We start from the raw sequence: 25,530 nt of genomic DNA, 5'->3' as shown, positions 1-25,530 counted from the left end.
TTTAAATGCTTTTTTATAATAATCATAATCTTTATTTTAATGTTCTTTATTTTTTACTAATAATTACAATAATCCAATACAAATATTTAGAATACTAATTTAATCATTTTTTCAATATTAATTTGTTTAGAAAATAAAGATTTTTGTCTTAAAATTGAAACTTTTTATCATAAAAGATTTTCCAAATAAGGTTCTTGAAAAGGAGTGGTCATCTTATATTGAGGGTTGTCTTATATAGAAAGGGTATACAAAATAAGGTGGCACCAGACGTTTCCCCACATCACTCACATGTACTGGTTGCGAAGGACAACAGACGTTCATTTTAAGATAACGGTAATGGTTTAATTCAGATTGTACATGCACATAAGCTACATTGGAATACATCACATAGTACAATTCACACTTCCACATGTCCAAAAAGGAGTAGGAAGAAGCAAAGCAAAGCCCCCCCGTTTCACATCATGTTCACTTTCTGTATTTCAAATGTGATATTTGCCAATTTTACATAGACAGGAAAATGATAAGGCAGTATAACAATGTGGTCAAATGAGAGTCAAGGTTTCTAATCACTGTAAACAAATGAAATAACAGACATAATAAAGCAACATACATCTATGACAATAATGACTGATGAAACATAGTTGGATGATGAGTGAGTCCAGACAATGGACTCACAGGAAATGAATAGTTAGTAGTAAGTGCAAGAGTGGTTAGACATAGCTCTGTAATGTCCACAGTGGTTCAGGACTCTTCTTCCTTGTACTTTGACAACAAGCACTCTGACCTCCGGCCCCCCATTTAGCTTGATGTACATTTTCCCCTGCTTTCCCTGCTTCCTCAAGTCATGTGCTTTCTTGGCAATCCCATGCAGTGGGATGCAAGTATCTATGGTGTGGATGTCTACATCCACCTGCTATGAATGTAGAAAGCTGACAATCTGTTGCTCTGTTGAAGCGACATCCATTTCATCTGGTTCTTCTTTGTTCTAATGGTGATCAATGAAGCAGAGGCATCAAACAAATGTCAAACTGTTCAGAAATAGGATATCCTTTTGTACTGCAATCTACGAATAAAACTGAAAACGTGATTTCAAATACATATTCATTTTGTTTTCAGATTTTACATTCTGTGGCTTAAGAAGGATTTTCCAAATAAAGTTCTTGAGAAAGATGGGCGGTCCTATGTCAAGAGTCGTCTTACATTCGGATCAATATTGCAATCCCAATTTGGGAAAGGCAGCATCTGACTAATTCTGGATTGGAGTTGGCTAGAAAATTCTAAATGCAATAAAACCCCAAAATTCTGCTTCATTAGTACTGCATTTGAGCAAACTATAGTACATCCAGACATTTTCATGAAATATACCAACCTTATCACAGAAGAAGAAGGTAGGGGTAGATGAAAGTGGATTGAAAGCCTCTTTACACAACATTCTTTACCTATGCATACGCATTTAAAAGCACAAGGCACCATTAGATGAAGTTTCAGATTAAATCACAATAGAAAAATTCCATTTAGCAGGCAGCCTGCTGAGTTTAGATACAAACAATGCTGTCGCTAGGCCAGAGTGTGCCTGTCTTTGCATTGCTTGCAGAGAAATAAGACATAACCATGTAGGATTGAGCAGAATGGGAGGTGCTTGGTGTCAGCTTGGGGGAAGGCGGGTTTGTAGCAAGCACAGGGAGCTTCTTATTAACGTCTCACTCAAGCTGCAAGCCAGAAAAAAATGCAAGAGTGATGTGGGGTGGGGGAGACATGTCGAGCTTTATATATATATATATACATATCACTTCCATCTCCTCGTCAGTGTCGGTGTGAAAGGAGCCGACGACAGATGACCTACATTTGCTTTTTAAGGCGGGCTCCTGCCGTTAGAGCGGGCCTGCCCACACGCACAAAAGAAAGTCAAGTACGGCACAGATGAAGAAAAGAATAATAAAAAGCTATAGAGGGAAGCTATTTAAAAAAAAAGGTAGAGTAGATGAGGCAAGGAGAAAGTTTTGACAGTAATCCTCCTCTGCTGTTTATATAACACATCTCCTATTCTGCTCTACGCACATCAAAGCCTTGCAAATCTGCATATATGATGCATCCAGGGAACAGCAGGAGATGTGTGCATTTCTGGGAGGGAAATAAGCTTCTTTGGAGTGTATTTAGACTATTTGGATGTGTCACTGCTCAAGTCTCCTTTGATTGTCCCCATTGCAGATGTAGCAGTAAATCACCAAAATAAGCTTTGAAATGAGGTTTATACGATGATGCAATAAGAAGGCATCCTTCCCAAGAGGTCATATAAGTGCTGTCACTATCATGCTGTGATCTAAAGAGTAACGCTGTCATTTTATGGCTCCTAATGAAGTCATCTGACTGAAAAGATGCCTATCTGTTACGCTGCTGCCACCTACAGTACGGTTGAGAAAAATTGAAAACGGGAAGGGTGTTTTTCTCATGTGAGCATACTTGCACAGAGGCAACTACTGACTGTAACTATTTGTAATAATAGTAATAATAATGGATTCCATTTTTTAATAGCGCTTTTCTAGGTACCCAAAGCGCTTCACAATGAAGTGAACCAATTATCCATTCACTCGTCAGTCACACACTGGTGGTGGTAAACTACATCTGTAGGCCTGCCCTGGGATAGTCTGGCTGCCAGATCACGCCTACGGCCTCTCCGACCACCACCAAACAACAATTCACATTCATACACCAGTGTGGGCAGCACTGGAGGCACGGTGGGTGAAGTGTCTTGCCCAAGGGCACAACGACAGTGACTGGGTGGAGGGAGTGAGGATCGAACCGCCAACCTTCCAGTTTCTAGACGACCTACGACCTACGACCTAGACGAGCAACATTTAATGACATTCAAAAGGTTTCTTAGGATGAGGGCGATACAGTAGCAAAAAAGAAAAGATAGCAATATTGCAAAAGAAAATGCTACAAGAATAAAGTCATAAAATGACAAGAAAAGTTGGAATGCTATGAGAATAAAGTTCTAATATTGTGAACAATTAACACATTATCTTTGCGTTTTAGCCAAAACAAGATATTCACACACGTCAGCTTTGACTTTGGAAAGCAGAGATGGACATTTTTGCCTCTTTTCTGGTATGTTGCGGATCCAACCAGTACCTGTAGGTGTTTGCTTCATATTATTTTGGTCCATCTATGGCCTAACCGATTACTCCATTAACTGACACAACAAACCAGATTAATCGACTAAGAAAATGAAAAGAAAATGTACATTTATTGTTTTACTGAAGCCATTTGACAAACACTTGGATATTTTATTTAACATTATTTTGAACAGAATATTAAAGCGACAACCTGGTGCACTTATTTTCTCTATCAGTTCAAATCTTTTTCTGAATAGAGGCATAAATTTTTTTTTTAATTCAATTCATCGATTAATTGAAAAAATAATCGACCGATTAATTGGTTATTTAAATAATCGTTAGTTTTTTGGGTTTTTTTTAGAAACTGACAAGTTTTTCTGACAAAAAACTTTTCGGCATCGCCCTGATACACCTCCTTCATATCACGTACTAATAAATGCCTGGTAGCAGGTAAGATACGTATGTGTGTCATGCGCATGTTTCATGCGCATGAAAGGACATCAGCACCCAATAGACCAGGAACTATGAGACTCAACTAAAGTTTGGACAGGTCCATGACTGCCGCATTGTTGAAGGAAATGGCCAAAACGTACAACAGACTCAATTTTGATTCTCCCCTTTTCATCTACAACAAATAGGCTTGTGGTCTCCATATTCTAGATATAGAGAGCAGAAATCATGTAAATTAAAAAAAAATCAGTAGTGCCGTGCTGTTGGTTGTCAGGCGGCGTTTCCTTGAACACACAACCCGAATCAGGACAATATGTGAGAAACGTGAGTCACGAAGGCTCAGAATTACTTTTAATAACAATTAAATTACATAACATTTCAAAGTACAGGATGGGTGTAACACAACACCAGTGTCTGTGGGGTGAAATGAGTGTATCCTGTGTAATCCACAGGCCTTTTCTAGGCACTAGTGCTTGATGACAGCTAATCAAGTTCATCAAAGGGAACGTCATCACCCTCCTTATCAGCTGATTTTTCCTTATGGCTCATTTCCTCATCTCAGGACTAGCACGACAAGCACTTATGACTAACCCAGAAATGAATGTCATCCCGAACAGCAGGCGAGAATTCCTTAAGTGTCACACCATGAAAGTCTTACTGCTGACGTATTTGTTCTTGTGCTTCGTCCCGTTGAGCTTCTTGCTGCTCCTCTGTGACCCTCGCTTCACCCTCGTGCTGCCGGATATGCTCTCCATCGCGGCCTTCTCCAAAACCTTCTCCCGCAGCTCCCCTGGCTTGTAGCTGTGGATGCTCTGTGTGGGATATTCCTCTCGGCTAGAGCAGAACCACTTGGCAGAGCCGTAGAGAAGTTCCACACAGCTGGAGATGGCCGCCAAGACTCCTATGGCGAAGTAGAAGCTAAGGAAGAACGTTTTCTCTGCAGGGCGTGAGGTGAAGCAGTCCACAGTGTAAGGGCAAGGGAAACGGCTGCAGGGATACTGGGCCTCCACCTTGAAGCCATACAGCCACCACTGTCCAACGAGAAAGCCAATTTCCGCAACAATGCGGAATGCAACGTTGACAATATATAGCCTCCTTAACTGCTGAAATTCCTTGTCGTCTGGAAAGGACTTGGAGCCGCTGGTCTTCTTGTTGTGATGATGCATGGCATACATGAGAAAGAGCAAGGATGGCGTGGCAATGAGGACAATGTGAAAGACCCAAAAGCGGTACTGGGAGATCGGAAATGCCTGGTCGTAGCAAACCTGCTTGCATCCTGGCTGGAGGGTGTTACACGAGAACTCCTCTTGCTCGTCCTCAAACAGGTCGCTGGCCACTGTTCCCAGAATCAAGATCCTAAAGACCAGCATGAGCAGAAGCCAAAAGCGACCCAGCATGGGTGAGTGGGCCTGGAGGTGGTCGAAGAGCCCATGAAGAAAGACCCATTCGCCCATGATTACACTGCCGTCTCACACACACAACTCTGCCACCGATTGCGAGGAGAAACTGAAAGGCGTCTAACGAGGTCCCTTTTTAGAAATGATTGCTTTTGCTTCACTTTACGACCGTTCATATTCCATAGATCTGTAAGTAAAAATGAAACCTGTTGAATCACTTGAGTAATAAAACAATATAAGCTTTTGTCGATCATGAGACAGATGATCAAGATTATTAGCATTGAAGGCCACACTGCATTAGAACAAATCATTTAACAGCATTCAAGTTTTAATTACCGTGTACACGTCCTTGCCAGCGAAGCTCAGAAATCCAGTTTTTGGCTGGTGACGTCTTCCTGTACTTAAAATCCTTACATGATTAAAGCGTCCACAGTGCATTCTTCAACCAGTTTCAGTGAATGGCATAGGACCGAGGTTTGCCTGAGTTTTTAAATCATTGAGAGGGCGGATACAGTTTGCTAAATTCCTGTTTGGTTCTAATCTGCACACATCAAGCGTCAGACAGTGTAGATGTTTATAAGGATTGATGAGGAATTCCTCAAGGCAGGAAAAGCCTGTTTGGAGGCAAGGCATGGCACCGCACAGCAAGGCAGATTTTTTTTTTTTTTTTTAAATACGCAGAACATTTCGGGCGCAGGTTTTTCCATTCCTTTTATTTAAGGATTAAGCAAAAAGTATGCAATGAAAATATTTTTTTAGCAAGGTCATGAGCAGCATTGCATTTAGCTCTGAGCTCAACTCTATAAATATCACTGTTGGATTTGAATGATTTAAACATACAATTTAAATCTGGGCCTAAACTGTTGAGTGATTTGTAGATGGACTTTTAAAAGTTTTTTTTCCTGCTTATTCTGAAGCTTTTATAATCTTTTAGATGATAAAATGATGTTTCAATTGGTAAAAGACCAATGGTTTGTCACCTGGTCTTCCTCAGTCCTGACTGGAGTTAAAGCTCAGTGTCCAGAATGGTGCTGTTCCAGAAGGATGCATTAGAAAGAAAAAAAAAAAAATGTGAGGAATTTGTTTCCAGTGTATCTATAATAATAATAATAATAATAATAATAATAAAGCATAATAATCATAAAGCATAATAAATCATACAACTCAGAAAACAACAAGAAATGGATATAAATCACAAAAACTTTATTTTCTTAGAAAATAGAAAACTGACATATTTACAGGCCAACATGTTTTGTGTAATAAAGAAAAAAAAGAATGGAACAAAAGACATTGCTAAAACCTAACTACTTCAAAAGTTAACACAAAAGTATTAAAGCTGAAATATTTACACATTTAAACCTTTTCAAGAACAACATTTAAGAAACATGAACAAATGGCATGGAAGTCTAGTCAGAGTCAGAGTCAAAGATGTAGTTCACAGGCTTCCTGGCTCTGCTGGGCTTGTCATGTGCAGCCGCAGCTTTTGGAGCGGCGGATTCCTGGTTTGAAATCTGTAAGCTTTCATCCTCACTCAACTTCTTTGTTTTCTGCGAGGAAAAAAAAAGTATTGGCATAACAGAGCATAATGTCAGTAGTGGGCTCATGAAGAAAAACAATAACAATTTTAAAAACCCATAAGCCCCTCTATAAATAAAATAAACAGACCTTTGCCCCCGCAGTTGATTTAGCCTTGAGGCGGGACATGAGGTCTCCTGAGTCACTGTCAGAGTCGTCAGTAAGAACCTGTTTCCGTTTAGGAGCAGGCTTCGTTTTTGGAGCTTGAAATTTAGCTTCGCCCTCCGAGTCACTGGAGTCAAACGAGGGGACCCTCTTGGACGCAGTTCTGGATGAGGGTTTGGGTTTGGACAGAGCATCCAGGATGGTTGGCTGCTTCACATCTGAGACAATTGAAGGCCAAGATTAATGCAGCAGTCCCTCTGTCTGTAATTCATCCATCTTTTTTTAACTTTCAATACCTGTAGCCTTCTTGGATGCGGCTGCTTTCTTAGGGGCAGCAGGTTTCTTGGGTGCAGCTGCTTTGGTCTTACGTTGAATTGGAGCCTTTGGTGCGGCATCCTGCTCTTCAGATTGAGCTGTCAAGATTCATCAAGAAAAAAAAAAAATGGCAGACTTCCTAGACTAGCATTTCTCAAACTCGTTGCATCCAAGAACCAGCAAAAATACTTACAGCTTGATTTGCTTCCAAGTTGTTTCCTAACTGTTGATTTTGCCTTAGTCATTTTTTTCCTGCATACGATTTTAAAAAGAAAATGTTGGTCTTAGACAGCAACATGCAACAACCACTTTGGATCTTATACTCACGCTGGCGCTGAGGCTTTGGCAGGAGGAGCTGGAGAGTCCATGTCACTGTCAGACGTGGTTTGGTGGTCAGGGGCGAAACTGGCCTCATCTTCGCTGATGACTGCTTTCTGTTTTGGAGAGTCCTTCTTGGCCCAGTCATCAAACTCATCCTCACTATCTGACATTGAATACTTAATGGCGCCTGAAGACACCATAACAGATTGAGGATGTTGATCTTCTCTTGTGCTGTGCTTAAGGGGGAAAAAAAAAGTCATGGTCCACTAGAATCTACCTTTGGTTTTGCGTTCCATCTTTTCTCTGGGGGCGGCGACTTCTACTGCATCCACGTCACTGTTAGACAGACCTTCCTCCTCCGACACCAGACTCTTCTTGGCCCTCTTGGCCATCGGCTTGAACTGAAGGGTGGTCTGCTTGCCCGTCTTGGTCGCTGAAACATTACACTGAGTAGTTACACCAACAAGTACAGTGTTCCAAGTAAAGTCTCTCCATTAGGTTCCAGCTCTTGTTTTACACGTACCTTTTCATTTCTTAATGATAAAACCGTCAGTGGCGGTCGCTCACCTTTTTCTTGTGAGGATGTTTTACTTTTTTTGCTCAATCGGGCAGCCAAGCCAACTTCTTCGACTGGCTGTGCGTCCTCCCCATCTTCCCCAAACTCCATCTTCACGACCACACATTCAGTCTACAAATGCACAATTGGTAAAACATAATGTCAATGTGCCATAATGGTGCAGAATAACATTAATTATTCCATCACTCAGACAGACCTTGGCTTTTCTGCCCTTCTTGCGTTCTCCTTTCACAAGGTCAGCCTTCCTGTTAGCGTCTGCTTTCATAGCACTGGTGATGCGTGGGATGACACGGCGACCCTGTGGCGTGGGCAGAGTTTCCTGTTTTACTTTCACCTTCACTGTCTTCCCTTTCACTGAGGTCTTCACGGCAGGCAATGCAGCGTCCTCCTTCTCTTTGGCTTCAACACGCTGGGCAAAAAGAAGGAACAGATTGGGCGTTAGGCCTTACTAGAATAAGTCAAAGATCAAGGAAAATGTCTAGGGAGTGGTTTGATTGATGTAGAGCAGGGGTCACAAACGCAGTGCCCACGGGCACCAGATAGCCCCCCACGATCACATGAGGTGCCCACAAGCCTGCTTTTCATTCAGGTTTTCGGTTAATAATGTGAGAGCACTAGAAAGAAATGCATTCTGAAATAGAAAATGTGAGTTGTGGATGCCAACATTTTGTTCATGTTCTGGTAAAACGAGCATGTTCAGTTTGTTTGGTTTAAATTAAGCTATGAAAATAAATGTCACAAAAATGAGTAGCTCTTGGCCATTTTCATTTTGTAAAAGTAGCTCTCACAAGAAAAGACATTGGAGACCACTAATGTAGAGATTGCCAACCTCCAATTCTTCAGAGAAAGCAGCTAGGTCTTCCTTCCATAAGTCATTTGGAGTTTTCTTCTTTAGAGTACTCAGTTCTGTAACCTGCAAATCAGTGATTGGGGAGGAAATGTTACAAAAAGAGCAACCATATACAAATATTTTTTCAAAATTTGCAGAGTAGAGAACGCATCATACCTTAGCATCTCTCTGATTGCACAACTCCTCCTTCTTCTCCTTGGTCAAGAACCACATAGGCATGTTCAGCAGGTAGTTGTAGTCAGGGCCACTAATGTCCTCCTGTGTTGCTTGCTCCTGCTCATCATCGTCTTCATTCTAATGATCAAATAAAGTTTAGTGCAGGAGGAAATTTACTGAGTATAAATTCAACTGAAAAGACTTTCAAGTGACCTTCTCTTGAGCCTGTTTCCAGGCTTTGACTGGGTCCGAGTCATAGCCCATCTCCTGCAGCATGCAAATTAGTTCCTTCTTTGCTTTGTTCTCTATGCACAAGACACACAATATAAAGAACTCAGGTCAAAGTGGCACATGGCATGCTGTAACAAGCTACTAACTCACCAATGACCAAGGTGCCTTGGATTTTCTCCAGGATAAAGCGAGCCTGATTGGTGAGCTTAGCGCACTCTGCCCCCAACATGCCTAAAAGCCAGTCTTTTCTCAGCCCATAATACTTCAACCTCAACTCAAAGAAGTCTTTAAGAATATCCTGCACAGATTCGTACTTCTTCAGGCTGCCCACATGGTCAAACAGAACCTGCAATGAAGATAATTCGTGGTTACTCATTCCCTTGAAGATATTCTTGCAGGCTCATGATAAGAAATGTACCATGGAATTGCAGGTGAGAGGAATCTGCAGCTTGAAGACTTTATGGAGGCCAGCAGCCTCCACCTCCCGTAGCTTCTCCTCAGTCATCTTGATCACAAATCGTACAGTGGTGTCGGTGTGATACTCCTTGTAGTCTGAGATGAGAGAGGGGACCTTCTCTGTGCCATTCAGCATTGGCTCCAGGACGTTTTCCTTGTAAGACTGGATCAGAGAATAAATCAGGTGATCTTCAAGTGAATAAGAAGTTCCTAAACACTGCAGACAGACTAGATACCCCTGAAAATGTATTATGGTTGTAGTTAGTGGTGTAGAACTGCACTGCATCATACCGACAACAATTAATACCTAATAGAACAATTTTTCATCTCAGATTGTGAATGAGTACCTCATTCTGTGGCCACTGTGTGTGTGTGACATGATTAAATGGCAATTTACCTGTGTCCAAGTTTTTACAGGCAATTCAGAGATCTCAATGGTGGTAGAATCAATGATGGCCACCTCTCCGCTGATCATGTACTGGTTGTCAGCTAGCTGATCAATTGTGCCCTTGAAACCTTTATAATTCGGGAGCTAAGAGCAAGAAGAAAATAATGAACATGTATTCTTTGGGTTTGGACTACTTGAAAGAGCCGCAAACAACAATGACCCATTCACCATGGGAAACGGCTCCTCTCCGTTAAGCATCCGCAGAACATTGGTGACAATCTCTCGGACGTCAAAATTGGGGATTTTGCTGGCCCAGCCTGTGCCGATACCATCGGCACCGTTCACTAGAACAGTGGGGATGATGGGCATATACCACTCTGGTTCCACACGCTGGTTGTCGTCGTAGTTGTACTTCAGCAGGTTGTCGTCCATCACCGGGAAAAGAAGACGTGATAGAGGGCTGAAGGGATGAAGAATTGAGATGTAATTTCGTTAGCATAAATACTCCAATTACTCCAAGAGCGTGGTCTACAGAAGCAAATAACCACCAGACAAACAACATTCACTGCCTTAACGGCTATGGCTCTAAGGCAACCTTCTGAAGTCGTTTTGATTACCTCCAAGTGGTTAACATCTTGCAGCTTTATCTTTCCATGCATGAAATTGATGTGCGTACTATTGATGTGCGTTATACTGTACACATAATGAACTCATCAGTGATAGTCATGTTCACTGAAAAGTTTAGTACTTACCGCTATTACACCATTACTTTGGTTCTGCTGTATTGTGCAATATACTTGCTAAAATATTACCGTGGTCAAAGAAAGATATGGTTTCCTTTCCACTTCATCATCTATCTCTATTTTTGTTTTGTTTTTTTTTAACTAAAAATTAAATGCTAAATAAAATGAAAGTACTGACCTTAGCATGGTGAAAATGTAACGTGGGCTAGCAGAGTCCTTGCCACCATGCAGCCTTGTTCCAAACTGACCAAGAGGCTGCAACAGGTTCAAGTTGTTGCTTCCCACAAAGTTCTGAGCCAACCCAACAATGGTCATCATCAAAGCCATCTGCAAAATCAGGGATTCTGTCATCTGAAGTTAGTAAAGCCTTACTATTCTGTTAAAAATGACTAAGTGCAAATGTGAACAGTTTACCATTGTTTCTCACCTCTGAACAATATGTATTAGGCATTTGCCAGATGTTTGCAGCCCAAATTGCAAATTTCTGTAGTACAGCCTACCGTACTCTAATCGCAGTATAGCCAATGTGGATAAGCCAATGTCACACCTCTCCATGATGATACGCAGACATCTCCGCTACCGAACCAGCCAACTGGGCCACCTTCACTTCACGCTTGTCATTTCTCTTGAAGCAGCAGAACAGTACCTTCCTCTGACCTGGCTTTAGCCCTGACACAGAACAAATAAACACTCACATAAGGGACGTTTTCAAACTTCCAAATGACTGAAGTTTGTTATAGCGCACCATCCACTAGGCAGGGAATGGACCTCTCATTGTCAGAGTTGGAGAATAGCACCAGCTCCTTGTTGACAAAGTCGTTGTAGGAGAGGGACTTGGTGGCCTGACCATAGAGATACTCCTGCAGACAGGAAAGTGAACAATTTTAAAAAAAAGAGTTCACTTCTTTAGCAACTGATGATTTGTAATTAAGCTGTTTTTAACCTCAGGCATGTTGTGCTCCTTCCGCTGGCGTCTGTTGTTCATGAAATTGGTGAGCCACTCTTTGCGCTCTTCTACTTTTTTCTTACTAAAGGCCTAGACAAGAGAGAAAGATCCAGATGAAGGTTTAAGCCTGCTTATTTATATTGTACATAAAAACACTAGAGTACTAACAATGCATAATAGTCCAGTGAGGGTTATCTGGTCTATCATTCATACATTCCTCACATTAAGTGACCACTCTGAAGAAGATTGCAAGAGAGCAGTCGAAACTGTCAGGTATGAAAAACTAGCCATCTCTGGACTGGAAAAGAACTGTTTAGAATGCACTAATGATGCAATCGTACCCAGCAAGGATAAGACAAGCCGAAGTGTGACTTACAAGGGTGATAGCTTCATCGTCTTCAGGCCCAGAGTACTTGAATGGAATACGGTGTCTCTGCATATCACAGAAATACTCCTTGGCCTCCTGTGATGTGCTGGTGCCCAAACCTAATTGGAAAGAGGAAGAGTAAACCACTGTTAATAAAAAGTAGCAGGAAACAGAGCACAAACCATGACATCAGTCAGGTGTAGAGGGGCTGCTTACATGGCTGTGTTTACTACCACACAGGGGTTTGGAACAAACCTTTGTAGTATTTAATTTTCCAAGATTTGTAGTTGGACTGGCTGTCTTTCCATTCATTGAACTCGGGGATGCTGTAGAATGACAGCTGGGATTTCTTGAAGGAAGCCTAAAGACAGAAGTAATTGTTAAAATGATTGGTGGGTTTCCAAGCTTTGGACAGCAGATGGCAGTGTTGCTGCAAGTACAGTATGAGGGCTGAGAAGTCAACCTTTTCAGTTGTAACTGAATGTTCCTTCTTAAAAGATGTATCAAGTGTGTGACACTCAAAACATGTAGAAAGGCAGAGTGTGAACTACATACCTTGATGATAGGAGTGATGAACTCTTCCAGGAAGTTGTGGCGCAGCAATGAGGGCCAGTTGTAATGGATGAAGTTGATCAGCAAACCTTTAATGTGGGAGCCATCTTGATCCTACCATTAACAGCACAAAAGTCAAGATTAGTGTCATTTGTATGCTATGAGTGAAAACACTACAAACAAACCTGATCCGTCATGATCATGATCTTGCCATAGCGCAGTGACTTGAGGGACTCTGGGTCACTGTAGTTCTTTTTGTACTGGAGACCGAGGATCTTGATGACATTGTTGATCTCAGCATTCTCCATAATCTGTGAAAGAAGACATGTAATGAATGACTAAGTCCTGACAACTAAGCACAGAAAAAGAAGGATGTGCAAAAGTCAGCAGCTGCCATTCACTAGCAACTGACATCCGACCTGCTTATGTGAGGCCTCTCGAACATTGAGCATTTTTCCTCGAAGTGGAAAGACTCCATAGCGGTCCCTGCCAACCACACCCAGCCCAGACACAGCCAGCGTCTTGGCCGAGTCTCCCTCTGTAAGGATCAGCGTGCAGCCCATGGAGTTCTTCCCACCTGCCAGATGACAAAGGTGTTACATGATGTTGGCTCACCAGTTTGTCCACAAGATGAGGTAACTTCACCTGCATCGTTGGCATCATCCAGCTTGGGCACCCCCTTGATTTTGGTGTGTTTGACAGCTGAACACTTCTTGTTGAGCTGCAGCTGAGCTTTGAACTTCACCCAGTTCATGATATTTTCCACTATTCCGCATGTTATGGACTATTATGGAGAACAGGTAGCCAAGGTTAATTACAGCTCAGAGGAGAAGTGAGCAATGCCGCAGATTCTGGAAAAGCACCTCTTTAATGAACTTGTCAGTGAGGGGGCAAGTGGAGCCAAAGCTCTTCTGCTGCAGAGTCATGTTCTCTTTGGTCTGGGAGTCAAACGTGGGGTTCTCAATCAGACAGTTGACAAACAGCCACATGTGGGTTTTCACCTGAATGGGGATGAAGGGGACTTGTCAAACCAGAAATCATCACTTCCTCATTGTGCACAAGTGCACTGTGAATGTGTGTGTATTTGTGCAAGTGTAACAGACCTGGAAAGGTTTAACAGCCACGCCAGCTTTATTCTTCTTCTTCACAACATCAATTAGCTTGCTAACCACCTGATCGCCCACATAGTCAATGTGCCTCCCGCCCTAAAGCCCAGAGAACAAACATTAGTACTGCTTTGTGACAAAATCAAATGAACTATGCTGTTTGCAAAGCACAAGAAAGAAGAGTGCTGAAACACTGTACATACAATGCTATGTCTTAACATTACTACACTCACTACTAACTCTTCCTTCTTGTCAGTTATTACTCTTCTTTTGTGAGTACTCTGCCAGTACTCACCCATTATCCAACTATGTTCTGTTCTATTTTATTTGTCAATGCTATGTCTAATCACTGCAACACTTATGACTAACTCTTTTTTTTATGAGTTCATTGTCATCACTCACCTATTATCAAAGTGCGTATGGTTTGTTATGTCTATTTCAGATTATTTATTAGGATTGTCAAATCAAGTAGTTACGGTGACAAGAAATTTGACTGTTTATCACATTACATTATCTCATCTATTTTCCATGTATTCAACTAGAAGAGTGTATTTGGAATACAGGAAGTGAACATATGTGCTGTATTGGAATTGATGTAAAACAGTGGGAATAGGATTAAATAAGCTTTGCTTCTTCCTACTCCTTTTGGATATACGGAACTGTGAAGTGTAATATGTGATGTATTCCAATGTAACTTTTATGTATGTTCAAATAAATTAAACCATTACCAAGCAACAGTCCACCCTCATTCATCACGTACTCTATAATGTATATGAAGAGGTGGATTTAGCGGGCATCTAATGCAGTGTATCAGTACCTTGGTTGTAGCAATGCTGTTGACAAAGCTGACTTGCTGGAAACCCTTCTCGCTCACAGTGAGGCAGACCTCCCAGCGCTCGTTGACAATCTCGTGAACCACCACGGGGGCATTGTCTGTCTCTGTGACTTTGTCCTTCAGATACATGTCCACATAGCTGCGGAAATTTCTGACCTAATGTGCAAGGTGAAAAGGGAAAATTTGATAGCGGATCAAGCCAAGGAAAATGAAACAATTTTTCTTATACAGCCATGGTAGATCAATAGATAAGTAAGAGACATCAAGCTAGCTTACGGGCAGCTTCTTGCTATTGAAGAACACGCGGACACCCTTGGTGCATCCAGCGACGTCATAGGCCCTCCTGGTCATCAGGGCCACTATGTCTTTGTCCAGGACATTCATCTTAAACTTAGCCAGATCTGGCCGAAAGGTGATGCAGGTGTACTCATCTCCGTCAAAAGATTTGATGCTGGCATCCCCAGCCCTGCCCATGTTGTCATACCAGGTCTATGGAAATAACGCACATACAGTTAGAAATTCTTCACCACGGATACAGATAGCATCTTCTTTGCTCCTTACCTGTCTGAAGCACTTCTTTGATTCTCGACAGGCCGTCTCAACCGTGAACTTTGTGCTGAAGATGTTGCACAGCTTGGCACCATATCCATTGCGGCCACCTATAAGTGAAAGCGCAGTACACTCTGTGACACCGTCCATTCCAATGGCAACACCATAAGGCCTGCACAATCACTTCACATAAGAGCTAAAAGAAAAGTCCATTTTGCATTAACAAGGATAACTTGCACTGACAGGATGTTTGTGACTTATGCACCGCAACACAACACTAATATTTACCAAAATGAATATCTCTGACAGTGTCAATCAACACTTATTACCGTATAGACCCAAATATAAGACTGTTTTAGCAAAGAAAAAAAAAAAATTAGAAAAAGTTTGTATGTTTTATATTCAGGGTCTAGAGGTTTATACATGTACAGAGACCCGCTGGGAAAAAAAGTCTTAAAAATTTTGCAAGTTAGCGAACAAAGGAAGAGTTATGCTCATTTTAAGATAATTGTACCCAATGAAGAGTAGTCATCAACTGTCGAACTGCTAAGAGTAAGATTATTTTTGTTTTTATTGCAACGTACCAGTTGATGTACAATTCTTTGTCTTGAAAAATAAGAAACTGGTTTTGAAAAAGAGTGGTCGTCTCATATTCAGGTCAAAACAGTACTTCTATACAGCCGAGACTGGAAAAATCGGGGAGGTGGACCTAATGAAGTGGCCCATGAGGGTTTATTTATTATAATAAAACATACTAGTTGTCCTATTATTATAAAGTGTATCTTACCAGTGACTTTCTTCTCATCATCGTCATAGTTACTGGAGGTGAGGAGCTGGCCAAAGATGAGGGCAGGCACATACACTTTCTCCACCTTGTGCTCCACCACAGGGATACCCTTGCCGTTATTCCATACACTAATGGTGGTGTTTTCACTGAAAGGAAAAAAAACAAACATTTGGCAATTCAGTTTGCTGTAAATTAAGATCCCAAGATCCTTGCATTGGGGTGTAATTATGTTACACTTACACATCAATGCTGATTTTGATGCAGGACATGTTTTGATCCCTCTGCTTGTTGTCAGCAGCATTTACTGTAAGGAGGAGTGAAACACTTGCATGAGCATGTAGAGAACTTCACCTCACTCATCACTACTGCTGCTGCTTACCAAGAATCTCATCAAAAATCTTGTAAAGCCCTGGCACGAATGTCACATCCCGACAGTTCAATCCAACATCTTCATCATACACCCACATTTGCTGGGGGGAAAACAAGAAATTATGAAACGATAACTTTTAAGGCAAACAAAGGCATTTTTTTACATCCCGGTCTTACCTGGGTGACGGGCTCGACAGAGCCAATGTAAGAGTCAGGTCTGAGCAAGATGTGCTCCAACTGAGTCTTCTTCTGATAAATCCTCTCCACTGACAAACGTTTGGGATCTTTTTTTGTCTTTTGCAGTGGCCTGTTCTCAAAGAAATTCAGCTGGGGAGGACAGAGATATCTTATTTTTCTTGCTTGGGGTAACAACATCTGCAATGTAACACGCTGGTAACGTATACAGGTTGTTAGTAGCACATTGTGTAACTGTAGTCAAATTAAAACATGAAATGCACCTTTTAGTAAGGCTATTCAAACGAAAATTCCCTTTACAGGTGAAGATACAATTGACAACGCCATTTTTGTGCATACGCAGGCTGCGGGGTGAGGTAACGCCTCTCAGCACTATTCAATGAAATGAGTGGTTATAAAAACAAATCCCAAGTCCATTTTGTACCAGATTTCTGCGACGGGGAATTATTACATTTAGCCGTCATTTCTCTGAACAAATCAATACAGGAGCATACCGTGCATTTATATTACGCTAAAGCTAACTGGTCAAAGTTAGTAAGCGAACACCAAAATAGTCGTAGCGGACACGCGGCGTAGTTTGATACTTCATGGACACATACCTTCAACGGTTCAGCCATTTTCTTTTTCTTTGTTTTTTACCGAATACAAGTTCAGTAAAAAAAAAAACGCTTAAATGAGTTAACTACTAAAAGAACACTAAACTCGGACACACGACAACAAAACCAGCGCTGCCTGTAAGAAATGGTACCTCCGTTTGAAAATTCAACTTTCTGCTGGCGCCAGTTACAACAACCAATCAGACGACGGATCACGCCACGAGTTCCTCCAATTGGAAACATGGAACCAAGCATTTTTGTTGAATGACAAATCAACGAAACGGTAGGCGCTTTAAGCCCGCCTTTTTGCTTCAACTGGCCAATCATATTCAATTGTCTGGGACTAGGTAATCGCTGTAGTGTATAATTTAATGCATTTTATCTAACAAATCCATCATCTAACCCAGGCCCGTAACCAGATATTTTTCTGAGTGAACGGACCTTTTGCGATGGAGCGAGGCGACCGTGCGGGGAAAGGGTGTGGGAGGGGGATATCCCCCCTCCCAGAGCAGGGAAAATTTTGCATTTGGAGCCCGAAAAAACAGTTTCCTGATGCATATTTTGGACAGACATAACAACAATGTCATTCCCTCCAAATTACAAGCTTAAGGGCAAAATTACAACATGAAACTTGCCCTATTTAGATAAGTTAATCAGTTTACTGGGCGACTGAGCATGCCATCGCTTCAGTGGTGGATGCTATTTACTCAGGCCTACAGAATATGAATCACTACAATGTGTTTCAGCCTTACCTATCGCAAATTCAGCATCATCTTTCTTGAATGTGTCGTGGAAAATATGTCCACCACTTCCTCCAGGTTGATAACCTTTTTGTAGTGAATGTGGAGAAGTGCCAGCGAGGTCAGCCGCTGTTGCGTCATACTGGCCCTCATGTAGGTGTTCAGATGCTTCAAGGTACTGGCACTTGGCTCACATTCACACGATGTTACTGGGATGGTACAGGCCAACTGAAGGAGGACCCTGATATTGGGGAAGTGAACGGGATTGCACACCTTGATAGCAGCTTTTTTTTTTTTTTTTTTTTTTAAACCAAGCAGACCTTTGGTTGCCCACGAGGGGGTTCGTTCAAACCTTTAACGAAACACAAATATGTTTGATTGCAAATAATAACTACCTCCATAAAGCTATACCTGTTTTTGTTCCTTTATTTTTGTAGTGCAATATCCAAGTACAGTATTGCATTATTTGTGTTCAATACGGAGGTGGTTTCTTTTATGTGTGAATTATATCATTATTGCTATCATAATTTAAAAACATGACGGCTAGCAAAATGAATCATTTTTGTATGCAGACCAGTCTTACAAAAAAAGTCTACCCGTTCTGATGACTACAGAACCATTAGTGAGGTAATTTGCATTTATATAAAATTAAAAACATTGAAAAATACATCTTTCGTGCTTAAAAAAACATCACATACCAGAGTTACACGATAAGCCTTGGCTGAATTGTTTTTTGAAAGGACATGCAATCATTCAATGCTGTGTTATGCAGGTTGAAGCTAGGTGACTTAGAAGTGCAATATTTTGAATAAGCTGCAGAGAACAGACAGGATCTTTTTAACTGTGCTGGCAGTCAAAGTAGGTACAGCGGCTAGTCGTTCTTATCTCTTCTCCTCGTGACCTCTAATCTGACCTTGATATTATCATGCATAAACAAGTATTTGGTTTATATGCAATGTCATCACACTGTGTTGCTATTATTGCTTTTGTCACAAGACAAAGCAGAGTAGGTGACAAGTGTCCAGGGAGTCACTAGGCCAGGCTCAGAAATAGTGTCACATGACCCTGCCCCTCCCCATGCCATTAAACTATGGAACGTACAATAAATTGTGTTTATCATCAACTTTAAGGATCTAGATTAACCATAAGTAAACGCTGTAAAAGATTCTGCACAATATCTTCTTTCTTCCAAAGTTGTGGCTATTTTCCAAAAAGGGGGAAAAAAGCAAAATACTCTCCATCCCAAAATAGGCACCCATCTGACATGGTGGCCATGTTAGTAAAGTAGATGGATAGCTGTGCTCTCAGTGCCACCTGTTCTGCTGTTTATTTATTGATGACGCTGTGTTTTCTGAGGAGAAAGAGGAGGGGAAAGAAGCATGGTGTCATGGAATGTGTCCTTTTGTACAGCTTGATGTCATACAAGGAGAAAATGCCACCATTTTTAAAATAGACAACAGAACATACAATATTTAGCTTAAAGAAATACGATCTAACAGCAAGCAACCATTCTTTGTTTTGCTATGTTGAATTGTAACGTATTGCATTTTGGGTACATTGAGGTAATTTTCATCTAGATTCAATTTCGGTGAGTTCAGTCTACAACTAGTCTTGATAGCTGAAGCACTGCAGAAGTTTTGAAGACAATAACAAAGTATCTATACTGCTTATCCTCATTGAAACATATCCCAGATGAAAAGAGGCAGGGTACATCCTGGACTGGGTGCCAGTCAATCACAAGGCACACTGAGTATAGAAAAACAACCATTCACACTCACGTATGGATTATTTAGAATCTCCAATGAACCTAACATGCATCTTTTTGGGATGTGGAAAGAACTCGGAGTACCAAAAGAAAAAAAAAAAACACACACATAAGGGGAGAACACTAGTAGGCACTACCACCAGGTCAAAGAACAAGACATATTACAAATGCAAGGTTTTGCAGGTAGCCCGCTAATGTATATGGGTGCACGATGACCTAGTGATTCACATTTTGAATTCTAAATTGAATTGAATTCCTCCAGGCCAAGGCCAAGTGTGCTTTTTCAGGTATCAGCTGAAGGTGTTGGAACAGACCCGGACAAGGTCTTGACTGCGAAGTAGTGGGCAGTCCCGACCACAGTCAAAGGTCTGAGGTCTTTCCTGAGATTTTGTGGCTATTACAGGAAGTTCTTGCAGGGTTTATCTCAACTGGCTGGTTCGCTACATGATGTGGTCAATGCATGTATCAAAGAAAACAACTCAACCAGGTCCAAGGTGTAGTTTGATGATTTGTGGACAAGCAAAATGCCACAAGTCCTTTGAACGTTTAAAGGAACTGTTGACCAGTGCTCCTCTACTGGGTTATGCTGATTTTTCACTTCCTTTTATTGTGGAGACTGATGCCAGCAGTTAGTTTAGGACTAGGCGCTGTATTATATCAGCTGCAAGAAGGAAGGAAACGTGTCATAACCTATGCAAGTAGGAGGTTAAGGGGTGCAGAGAAGAATGATTTAAATTACAGCAGTATGAAACTTGAGCTCCTGGCACTTAAGTGGGCTGTTTCAAAGAAATTCAGGCGATACCCTCTTGTTTCCAAGTTTACTGTGCTAATGCATAACAACCCTCTTTGTCACCTAAATCCAGCAAAACTAGGAGCTATTGAACAGTGCTTTGTTTCAGTTTGACATGCATTACCGTCTTGGTTGCTGTAATACATCCCCAGATGCACTCTCTCGGCAGCCGTTTGCGGGGGAGCTCAATTCAGGTGGTGGTTTGATGGGTGTGTATCTCTTTGCAATGCCATTAAAAGAGGGTCTGCCTTACCGCCATATTTAGTTGGTGCTGGTATCAGATGTTGTAAAGTGAGGCAGGTTAGACCAGATAGTACTGACCATGGAAGTAGAGATCCCCGGGTTCCTGAGAAGCACTCTCACGCTACCAGGCTACTCCAGAGATGAGTTAAGGCAGTGGCAAGGTGCAGATCCTACATTTAAGGTTTTCAGAGACTTTAGGGGTCCAAAGAAAAAGCCAACACAACAACAGAGCATCAGATTAAGTCGACCTGTCATCTCCCTGTTTAGCCCAGAATAAGAGACATTGATGGATTGTTGTACAGGGTTATTGATGACTCACATATGGGTGAATGTCATCAACTCCTGTTACCAGAGGGACTAATGAAAGCTGTACTGGAGAGTGTCCATAATCAGATGGGGCATCAAGGAGTTGAGCGCACCCTGAACCTTTTGGGACAGAGGTGTTTTCGGACAGGCATGTGTAACAACGTTGAGCAGTTAAGAAGTGTCAGGGGTGTGTGCTCTCTAAGTTGCCTCAGCCGACAATTCATGTCCCCATGAAGTCCTTTCTAGCTACACGGCCACTTGAGAGGGTAGCAGCTGACTGCAATGTGCTGGAGCCGGCTTCTGATGGTAGAGAGAACGTGTTGGTGATGACTGACATCTTCACCAAGTTCACTCAGATGTTTGCCACACGGGATCAGAAAGCAGATACAACTGCTAAGATTATTGTCAAAGAGTAGTTCATGAAGTATGGGGGGGTGCCTGAGAGACTTCATTTCGACCAGGGGGGAAATTTTGATAATGAGGTCATTAAGGAACTTTGGAAACTATATGGTGTGACGAAAACTCGCACCACACCGCATCACCATCAAGGAAACACACTATGTGAGCGTTTCAACCGAACAATGCATGACCTCTTGTGCACGTTGCCACCAGTTGCCACTGAGGACGCTGACTCTTTTGCAGGGGAGGATGTAGCCCCCTGGAAAAACCCTGCAAAAATGGTGTTTACCATGCAGTTCCAAATGACACCGCTAGGGGTCAGTGTGCCGTTTGTGGTGTTTTTGGACAGTTGTGTGAAGTGTGAACAGAAGAAGTCAGGGTTGGCAAGATAGTGATGGAAATTTCGGGGCTTTTTAGAGGGACGGTTCTTTTGGATCGACTCACTAAAAAGAGACGGCTCTTTTGGCTCCCAAGCGGCTCCTCAGATTTTTTTGTTGTCTTAAATTAATTTATTACCAAATTATGTGTATTGTGTAAAATGAATTACGAATGTAAAAAAAACATGAATGTTCATTATTTTAATGGTTTATTTAAATCTCAATGAACAGCTACAAATATATTCTAATATAATGATATATTATAAAAACAGACCCATCTCAATAGACAAATTAGGTCCAAATAGGTCAAATCTCTTCATGCAAATTTCTCACAAACAAATCAGCTATCAGAGAACCACAGCGTGTTTAACCCCGCCCCTCCCCCTGCTAAGTGTGGGCACAGCGACACCGCCACACATATTGACCAATGACATTCCCCTTTAACAGATAATCGGCTCCCACTTGGCTTCCCAATAGCAAACCGACTCCTGTTGTTCATTTCAAAGAGGCGGTTCTTAGAGCCGATTCGTTCGCGACCAACACATCACTATTGGACGAGAATGAGTCAGCTTTTAATGTCAAAAGAAATGTGTGTACATTGTTGTTGCTGCTACCACTGAGGCCTTTCAGAACCCCTGCAGTTATTTTATCGACATTTTATTGTATTTTGATATTTGGTGAGGGCCGCACGGTGGTTTAGTGGTTAGCATGTTGGCCACACAGTCACAGTCTGGAGATTGGCAAGACCGAATCTCGCTTGGGCACTTCTGTGTGGAGTTTGCATATTCTCCGGGTTTTCTCCGGGTACTCCGGTTTCCTCCCACATTCCAAAAACATGCATGTTAGGTTAATTGGAGACTCTAAATTGTCCATAGATATGAATGTGAGTGTGAATGGTTGTTTGTCTATATGTGCCCTGCGTTGGCTGGCGACCAGTCCAGGGTGTACCCCGCTTCTCGCCCGAAGTCAGCTGGGATAGGCTCCAAGCATACCCCCGTGACCCTAATGAAGAGAAGCCGTATAGAAAATGGATGGATGAATGGATATTTTGGGAAAACAGTAGACAAGAAGAACCCCATAATACTAATTTTGGGTGCTGTGCATAATAACATATTTGCCAGGCATACATGCAACCATATACAGTAAATGCATTAACAAATATGTTAACAGGGGTGTCCTACAGTAACTTTTTGCAGCGAGGGCCACATACGGAAAAAATTGAAGAATGCGGAGGGCCACTTTGATACATTTTGTGCATTAAAGATGCAAAAACCAATCCAATTAAGGGTGATATATGCTAAGATATCTGAAAAAAACATAAACATCTTGGCATTGTCTTATAGGTGACAAAGCAAACGAGAGTGATATTTAATAATATATCTCGTTAATAATGAACAAATTAATTTTATTTTTAGAATATGGCGAGGGCCGATAAAAAACTAGCTGCAAGCCGAAAACGTCCCTCGCACCGCACTTTGAACACACGTGTTAACGGGATTGTATGCAACTTGCTCAAAATTACATTTTTTGAAACCAAAAAAATATAAGAACACCACCGCTGGCTAGCATATGCTACCAACAGATTGTACAAAAATGTCCATATTCTTCACAAGTACAAATTAAACTGCATAAAAATTGTCTGAAATTTTTATTCGGCCCAAATAAAGTACCAGCATTCATGGCTGTTGAAGAGGCAGGATATAATTCTGGCACTACGATGGAATGTTGGCGCCCTCTAGGCAGGCGGAGGAACCCACTGCATTCAGTCCCTTAACGACAAGTAGCGCTAATTAGATTTCACAATAAAACACGCTACTGCAACCACATGTTAAATGTCTAACATGTTTACTTCCGTCTGCTGCCGCTCTCATGTGAAAACACAAGCAAGAAAATGGATAGGCCGTACTCCGCACACCCATGTTCTAACGGCATCACAATGTGATTCATCTACATAAACTGTCATAATCTGTGCTGATTGCTAATTAGCCAGAAACTCCCAAGACTTTCCAAACACTGCTCCACCGAAAGAAAATGATTTCTAAGACTTGCAGGTGCTCCCAGATGAGGAGGGGTGACACCTATTATTACTGGCTGTGCCTCCCAAATCTTTTTGAAACACCTTTCTCGCCATTTTCTTGTGTAATGCAGAGTGAAGGCATGCAAGGAAATAAATAAATTAAAAATATGCTAATGTATTCACAAAAGAGCAGGCAGGACTTTGATCTTTTGCACGGGGACGAGGGGTACACTCCAGAGACGAGTGTGTGTTCGCCTATCAAATATATGCATGCTGGTGCGTATGTGTGAGCGGGCGAGGAGGAAAAATGAGAATGAGCGAGAAATATTAATAATGACTTCTCGAGTTCCACTGCAGCACCGAGACACTGCAGGGGTTCTTATGTAAACCCCACTGCGAGGATTACAGGTGCGCCAAACCTGCACCTTTATCAGGACTGCAGAGTGGAGGAGAAGACAACATAACGAGGGACGTTTAATTGACTTGAAAGTGCAGCCTATCAGGACTAATGCTTGCTCACTCACACATACAGACGCTTTTGAAGTAATCTGATAAAAGTGAAGAAGATTGACTGCCGGTACACTCTCCTCTGTAGCTGAGTCCAACTAATTCTATTTGTGCTGTTTCACTCATCTCATTTTCTTGTAAATGAAGCGCAAGAACAGTCTTGTGACTGCGGGGGTGTTCTGAACACCAAGTTGCTTTTGTCTAAGGATGTTTTAAAAGTCCTGTATTATGCAAATTTTCTTTTTGAATGATGTTCTAACAGTACAGTTCAACCTTGGTCACCGCCTGCCCTGGTTAGCGTATTTTCTGGCTAACGTCAACAACTGACACCACAATTGGTTAGCGTACAATATGTGTTGTTAATACACTGCGTGAGTCCAACTGTGTCCTTAATGTATTTTTTTTTTTTATCACAAAATGTCCTTCCTTGTTCGCATCTTATTAGCTACTTCAACAAAATGGGACCCGAAACCGGAAGTGACCTACGTTCTGCCGATCGTCCTCTATGTCATCAGCGGTTGACTTTCAAAAATGTTAACACAAAACACGTCTTTTTAGTTTTACAATTAGAGCTTTACATGCATAAAACAATTACACGTGCACATAAATTGCAAATGAAAGGGAAAATTAACACACATTACCCACATCATGTATACATGGTAAAAAAGCAGGCTTTGCTACACATTTTAAAATAAAGCCTAGAGCTCTGCCGACGATCCAGCGACAGATGTCGGAGCTGTAAATTTGATTGTTTTGTTTTTCCTCAGCAAATAGGCTAACCTAGCATGATGTTGCTGTTAACATGTGACTGTAACGTTAGCTCATCACTATGCTAGTGTTGCTAATGTGTTTGTCCTGTCATGTTCCGCAGGACAACACTCCCTGTCCTGTGCTCTAATTTTGGCGGGGTGTACTTCCTGCGGGGAGGAAGAGGCAGCCGCTTCACTGCTGGTGGCCGCGCAGCTGCCGGCAATTAACATTAGTGGCAGTTAGAAGGCCACGTCGTCAGACTGGCGGCGCTGGTTCATTGTTGATGTTCCTCGTTTCCTCACCGGCGCTGTTACCTAGATTATTAACCTACCTGTTGACGTGTCTACAGAGTTTTTTCCCTCTGTCGCTTTTGGATCTGCCCTCGTCCTTTTTGTGAATACCTGCACCTGTCGCATTAAAGAGTTCTTATTTTTGCACGTCATCGCCTCGTCTCTGCATACCGGGGGTCAAGCACTCAACAGCCGCAGCTGAATCGTGACATGTCCTCCTGTCCCACTCCTTGATGTTCCTTAATGTGATATATGGCATCTACAGTATTACATACTCAGTGCACTTTTTTGGCACAAGATCTCGTGTCACAAGATCTCGCGAGATTAAAAGGTTTCTCGTTCAGTGGGCACTAGAACTGGGACA

The 25,530-nt window shown here is 41.8% G+C and overlaps 2 protein-coding genes across 2 annotated transcripts; both read right to left on the bottom strand.

Moving 5' to 3' along the window:
* Positions 1-339: 339 nt before the first annotated feature.
* LOC129176908 (gap junction delta-3 protein-like) lies at positions 340-5,445 on the bottom strand. Its single transcript, XM_054767410.1, has 2 exons — positions 5,300-5,445; positions 340-5,150 (listed from the first exon to the last, which is right to left on the bottom strand). Exon 2 carries the CDS (start codon positions 5,018-5,020, stop codon positions 4,205-4,207), a length of 816 nt encoding a protein of 271 aa, XP_054623385.1. The 5' UTR covers positions 5,021-5,150; positions 5,300-5,445; the 3' UTR covers positions 340-4,204.
* A 700-nt stretch (positions 5,446-6,145) lies between these two features.
* top2a (DNA topoisomerase II alpha) lies at positions 6,146-17,157 on the bottom strand. The gene is made up of 35 exons (XM_054766837.1): positions 16,986-17,157; positions 16,369-16,518; positions 16,202-16,292; positions 16,063-16,126; positions 15,823-15,968; positions 15,048-15,145; positions 14,763-14,975; positions 14,469-14,642; positions 13,649-13,750; positions 13,409-13,546; positions 13,191-13,329; positions 12,965-13,122; positions 12,731-12,856; positions 12,549-12,659; positions 12,249-12,354; positions 12,003-12,112; positions 11,624-11,716; positions 11,426-11,540; positions 11,228-11,349; positions 10,859-11,007; positions 10,166-10,397; positions 9,947-10,081; positions 9,512-9,712; positions 9,244-9,439; positions 9,076-9,167; positions 8,863-9,000; positions 8,686-8,769; positions 8,053-8,265; positions 7,847-7,967; positions 7,557-7,712; positions 7,286-7,466; positions 7,152-7,210; positions 6,940-7,056; positions 6,629-6,861; positions 6,146-6,510 (listed from the first exon to the last, which is right to left on the bottom strand). Exons 1-35 carry the CDS (start codon positions 17,001-17,003, stop codon positions 6,370-6,372), a joined length of 4,722 nt encoding a protein of 1,573 aa, XP_054622812.1. The 5' UTR covers positions 17,004-17,157; the 3' UTR covers positions 6,146-6,369.
* Positions 17,158-25,530: the final 8,373 nt, after the last annotated feature.

The sequence above is a fragment of the Dunckerocampus dactyliophorus genome, chromosome 2 (assembly GCF_027744805.1).
Source record: "Dunckerocampus dactyliophorus isolate RoL2022-P2 chromosome 2, RoL_Ddac_1.1, whole genome shotgun sequence".
NCBI lineage: Eukaryota > Metazoa > Chordata > Actinopteri > Syngnathiformes > Syngnathidae > Dunckerocampus > Dunckerocampus dactyliophorus.
Note: the sequence above shows the minus strand (reverse complement) of the source record. Positions and strands in the feature narration are given on the sequence as shown.

What these genes read in the sequence shown, in the direction of transcription:
- LOC129176908 (XM_054767410.1), bottom strand. Translation starts at nt 5,020, where the DNA reads ATGGGCGAATGGGTCTTTCTTCATGGGCTCTTCGACCACCTCCAGGCC.
- top2a (XM_054766837.1), bottom strand. An exon ending in GATTTTTGATGAGATTCTTG is followed by an intron (nt 16,127 to 16,201) that starts GTAAGCAGCAGC and finishes TCCTCCTTACAG; the next exon opens with TAAATGCTGCTGACAACAAG. An exon ending in GAGAGGAGCCGTTTCCCATG is followed by an intron (nt 10,082 to 10,165) that starts GTGAATGGGTCA and finishes TCTTGCTCTTAG; the next exon opens with CTCCCGAATTATAAAGGTTT.